The sequence below is a fragment of the Haliotis rufescens genome, unplaced genomic scaffold (genome assembly GCF_023055435.1).
Source record: "Haliotis rufescens isolate VD_foot unplaced genomic scaffold, xgHalRufe1.0.p SCAF_3, whole genome shotgun sequence".
Classification (NCBI taxonomy): domain Eukaryota; kingdom Metazoa; phylum Mollusca; class Gastropoda; order Lepetellida; family Haliotidae; genus Haliotis; species Haliotis rufescens.
In genome coordinates this window covers 5,118,047-5,122,961 of record NW_025964001.1, presented here as the reverse complement: position 1 = coordinate 5,122,961, position 4,915 = coordinate 5,118,047, and the positions used below count along the sequence as shown (strand labels likewise).

Sequence of the window (4,915 nt, the reverse complement as noted above, 5' to 3'; positions counted from 1 at the left end):
TCGCACCTTAATTAATAGAGCTAATTGCCTCGGCAGAAATCAATCCTGTGGTTAGGTGGCAGTACAGAGAGCCTGCAAGTGATAATGCTGCGGCAAGGTCGAGCTGGTTAGCTAGATGGTCTGTCTATTAGTAGAAATAAGAGACATGTAGATCAGCGATTAGAGCGGACAGATTTATAAAAGCGTGGTTCCTATAGATATTGGTCAGCATTAGCGACCCTGTGTGTGGGACAATCGTGACACGATATTGTTATAAATATAGCTATGAAGGTCGATATCAAGTTATTATTATCTCAAATCCCAGTGTTTATTGCTTGGTATTGAAGTCTGGGCCTTGTTAGATAGGTTGGGGGTTTGGAATTTGGGGGGTGGAAATTTGGAACTGGTTTGATTTGGTTTTGGAGTTTTGAGGTTGGAAACCGGTTTGGGTTGCGAACTGGTTGGGGTTGAGGTTGGGAATCGGTTGGAGTTGGGTTGGGGTGGGTGTTGAGGTTAGGATTCGGTTGGAGCGGGGTTGAGATTGAGGTTGGGAATCAGTTGGAGTTGGGGTTGAGGCTGGGATTCGGTTGGAGTTGGGGTTGTGGTTGGGGTTGAGGTTGGGATTCGGTTGGAGTTGGGGTTGTGGTTGGGGTTGAGGTTGGGATTCGGTTGGAGTTGGGGTTGTGGTTGGGGTTGAGGTTGGGGTTGAGGTTGGATTCGGTTGGGGTTGAGGTTGGGATTCGGTTGGAGTTGGGGTTGAGGTTGGGATTCGGTTGGAGTTGGGGTTGAGGTTGGGATTCGGTTGGAGTTGGGGTTGTGGTTGGGGTTGAAGTCTGGATTCGGTTGGAGTTGGGGTTGAGGTTGGGATTCGGTTGGAGTTGTGGTTGAGGTTGAGGTTGGAATTTGGTTGGAGTTGGGGTTGTGGTTGGGGTTGAAGTTGGGATTCGGTTGGAGTTGGGGTTGAGGTTGGGATTCGGTTGGAGTTGGGGTTGTGGTTGTGGTTGAGGTTGGAGTTGGGGTTGGAAGCTGGTTGGAGTTTGAATTTGGTTTGGTGTTGGCTGCAGAAGAAAATGACAATGAGAAGACACACTCTATATGTATCTATCGGGGTCCACAGGCACTGCAAGGAACGTGCGTTATAAAACACGATGGATAACACATCAATGAGATACATATTCATGATATGTTTCTGTTGGTCACAAGTGTTGGTCAACGGATCACTGCCCGACTCGCACATGGGAGTCCAGGAGACAGCATGTTGCCGTCTTGTTGTCATGGTGACCACGCGACTTTGGGTGGTTGTTTAGATCGACATTTAATGATTAACACGAAAAGCAAGAAGTGTAGATGAAATACCTAAGGCTTTCTTTCTCACCCCGAACTGTTGATATACCGACTCGTGAAGATCCGAGGAAGAATTGGTCTTCAGACACCCCTGCTTGCTGTAAAAGGCGACTATGCTTGTCGTAAGAGGCGACTAACGGGATCGGGTGGTCAGGCTCGCTGACTTGGTTGATGCATGTCATCGTATCCCAATTGCTCATGATGTCGATCACTGGATTGTCTGGTCCAGACTCGATTATGTACAGACCGCCGTAACATAGCTGGGATATTGCTGAGTGCGGCAATAAACAACAATTAAACAAACAAACAAACTTTATATACCATCTGCCTGTGACCATCAATGTGATGTCTGTGTGTGATAGAGACCGTGAGTCCAGCAATGACATCGAATACTTGGCTTTTTCCAGTTCACATTTCCTTCTTACATGACTTGGGCAAGAAAACAGGGGGCTCGAGTTGGCGGGCAAATATCACCATTTCCGGTTGCCACAACTAGTGCCCGCCAGTCCACACGAGTCCACGCTAGATGCCTCTAGTCCACGCTGGATCCTGCTGTTGCCGAGTTTCAAGTTCGGAGTTTCGAGCTCCAATGCATGATCCTCTGTTCATCCACATCAAACACTGTATGCATGGCTTCAAATTATCTGATAATTAACAACATAACCTGGACCATTCAACGTGATTATAAAAATCTGGAAGCCATAGGCACAGATATCCGCGATATTTTCCTTCTATTCGATCCGCCTATGGTCTAGTAGTAGAGCGTCTGCCCGGTGAGCGAAAGATCGGAGGTTCAATCCCCGGCCGCGTCATACCAATTGACGTTAAAAGATGGTACTTGTTGTTACTTTGCCTGGCGCTCGCATTAAGGGGCTAAAACAAGGACTGGTCGGCTCGGAGTCAGTATACTGTGTCTGAGTTGGGTATGGTATCTCAGTGTGCTAGCGCTATAAATCGGCATCATTCCGGACTAGAACACACACACACACACACACACACACACACACACACACACACACACACACACACACACACACACGTGTATGCTCGTAGCTATTTAAGTGCAATAATCTTGTCAGCGGCCTTAAAACCCATTTCACCTCACCTCACCTCGCCTCACCTCACCTTCTATTCGATGCGTCTCTCCTACACAAAACCGTCCATAGCCGGCCACGTCATGGGAAATCAGCCAATCAGCGGAGAATCTTCTCAAAGATTAATACCAGTAGCGCTATGTTATGCATATCTTTTTCTATGTCATTTCAGTGGACGCAAGAATTGAAGGGGGGGCAGTCGTCTAAGGCCCCGCAAGAACCTATAGTCGTGGGTTCGAATCCCGGTTCGCCCCGTTAATGTTTCTGGAACATTCTCGTGTTCTTGGATTTCACCAAAGTGCCTAAAACCTCTGATGACGTCGACCGCCTCCGTGGTCTTGTGGTAGAACGTCCGCCCGCTGAGCGGAAGGTCCGGGGTCGATCCCCGGTCGCGTCATACCAAAAGACGTTAAAAGATGGTACTTTACTTGTTGTTACCCTGTCTGGCGTTCGGCATTAAGGGGCTCAAACAAGGACTGGGCGGCTCGGAGTATTCATGTTAAACTGCGTCATGGTATCTCAGTGGGCTAGCACTATAAATCGGCATCAGTCCGGACTAGTACAAGCAGACACACATGTGCATGCACGTCGCTATATAAGTGTAATAATCTTGGATGCGGCGTTAAACCCCATTTCACCTCACCTCGCCGCTGATGACGTCACACTACAGTAACACAAGGTTCTTCTAAATGTTGATAAACATCCAAGGCAGGCAATATCAACAATGACCTGGGCGTTCTGGTGGAATGCCCGGGACCTGATGAATATATTTCAATCGTAACACCCAGGATTTCCAATTAACGCTTCATGAACTTACCTCATGAAGTGAACACAATTCAGCTTGATGATTGGTTAAAAGTCACAATTTCTTTAACATGAAAAATTCCATGACGTGATTAGAACCTGCAGCCTCACATGTCATGTTCAGATTTGAAACCCGTTGTTTTCCCGCTGAGCTACCGGGAAAGTTGATGAAAATTCGTTAAGTTTATCATGTCATGCCTCAAGCTAGTCCATGCTTGCACGTGTTTTTTCTGTCGCACGCTTTGAGCGAATTCCTTTTATACCGCGATACTCCGTATTGTTTAACTATAAGGTATGTCGATGTTTTCTTGTATTTCTTGCATTTTAGTCGGTTCATAAGTTGGATAAAACTTGCCTCCTCGGTTTTGGTTGAAAATGTTAAACCTTGACCTCACTCGCGGTTTTACATTTTCAACCAAAACCGATGAGGCGTCCTTTATCATATACATTAAGCTGACATGCCGTGATGTAACTGGAATACTGTTTAAAATGTTTAAACTGTTTAAACCCAACTCACTCACTCATTTACATGTGCCTAGCGATATGTGATCTCAGTGTCTAGGCCCAATATATCTACGCTTCTTGTGCCCAAGGGGGGCACGGGGGGCCCAGTCGTCTAAGGCGCCGCGATTCGCTGTGCAGAGTTGCGTCCCTTGGGCACGCCAGAAACCTATGATTGCGGGTTCGAATCCCGGTTCGCCCCAATTATGTTTCTAGGTTTGTCAGCACCATACCCATGCTCGTGGGTTTCACCGAAGTGGTAAACGTCTGAGGCCTGCATCACATCGGGCTTTCCTCCCACATTAAGCTGACACGCCGCGATATGACTGGAATACTGTTAAAAGCGGCGTTAAACCCAACTCACTCACTCACTCACTCTTGTGCCCAATGTGCCCCAAGCCCACCAAGCGCTACATGTACAATTCACCCAAACGCTTTCTGCCATGTGCCAAATTCGCGAGTTTCCTGCAATTCCTAAATAAATACGAACACTGGCCCAGCAGTTTGCAATCCTGTGTGTATTTAAAATCCTGTGTGTGTTTACAATCCTGTGTGTGTTTACAATCCTGTGTTTGTTCACAAAACTATGTGTTCAATTTGAGCCAGTGTTTGGTATCTTAGAAGGACGCTACATAACATTCGTTTTGTATATCCACATATTGCACGGAAATTGATCAGCATATTGTATAAATGGGAAAATGGTTTGCTTTGTGCATTATTCGTGACAATTAGAAAAAAAAATGTACATCAATAGATCTTGTTCTTCTTCATGCAACTTGATATTGACATATAAATGGATTGTCACATTACGTTCAAACACTGTAGATCCGCACGCCAATTGCTGCAGCACATCAAAACAAAGAACACATTACAAAGACGACCACACATGTTCAGTGCCCTGAGGAACTACTTAAAATATATGTTAAAAGAAGACACAAAGTCCAAACATTTATAACGACACTGTATAAATATGTATTCTTTACACCGAATCCATACTTAAAACTTTCATCTTTATCGGTCCACTAATGGATCCAATGTGTTTAAAGAGACACTCAACTTGGGGCAACTTGGAATCACATAGGTCTTTCAAACATTTAAATTGTATAACTAACATTTTATTGGCTGATCCATCAATAAATGATTCCTAAAGAAAATGTCAAACATGACACCACATCTTGACCTACCCTAACCCG

At 45.5% G+C, this 4,915-nt stretch overlaps 1 protein-coding gene across 1 annotated transcript; it reads right to left on the bottom strand.

Moving 5' to 3' along the window:
• Nucleotides 1-492: 492 nt before the first annotated feature.
• Nucleotides 493-1,800, bottom strand: LOC125384317 (circumsporozoite protein-like). Its single transcript, XM_048403295.1, has 2 exons — nucleotides 1,749-1,800; nucleotides 493-1,037 (listed from the first exon to the last, which is right to left on the bottom strand). Exons 1-2 carry the CDS (start codon nucleotides 1,798-1,800, stop codon nucleotides 493-495), a joined length of 597 nt encoding a protein of 198 aa, XP_048259252.1.
• Nucleotides 1,801-4,915: the final 3,115 nt, after the last annotated feature.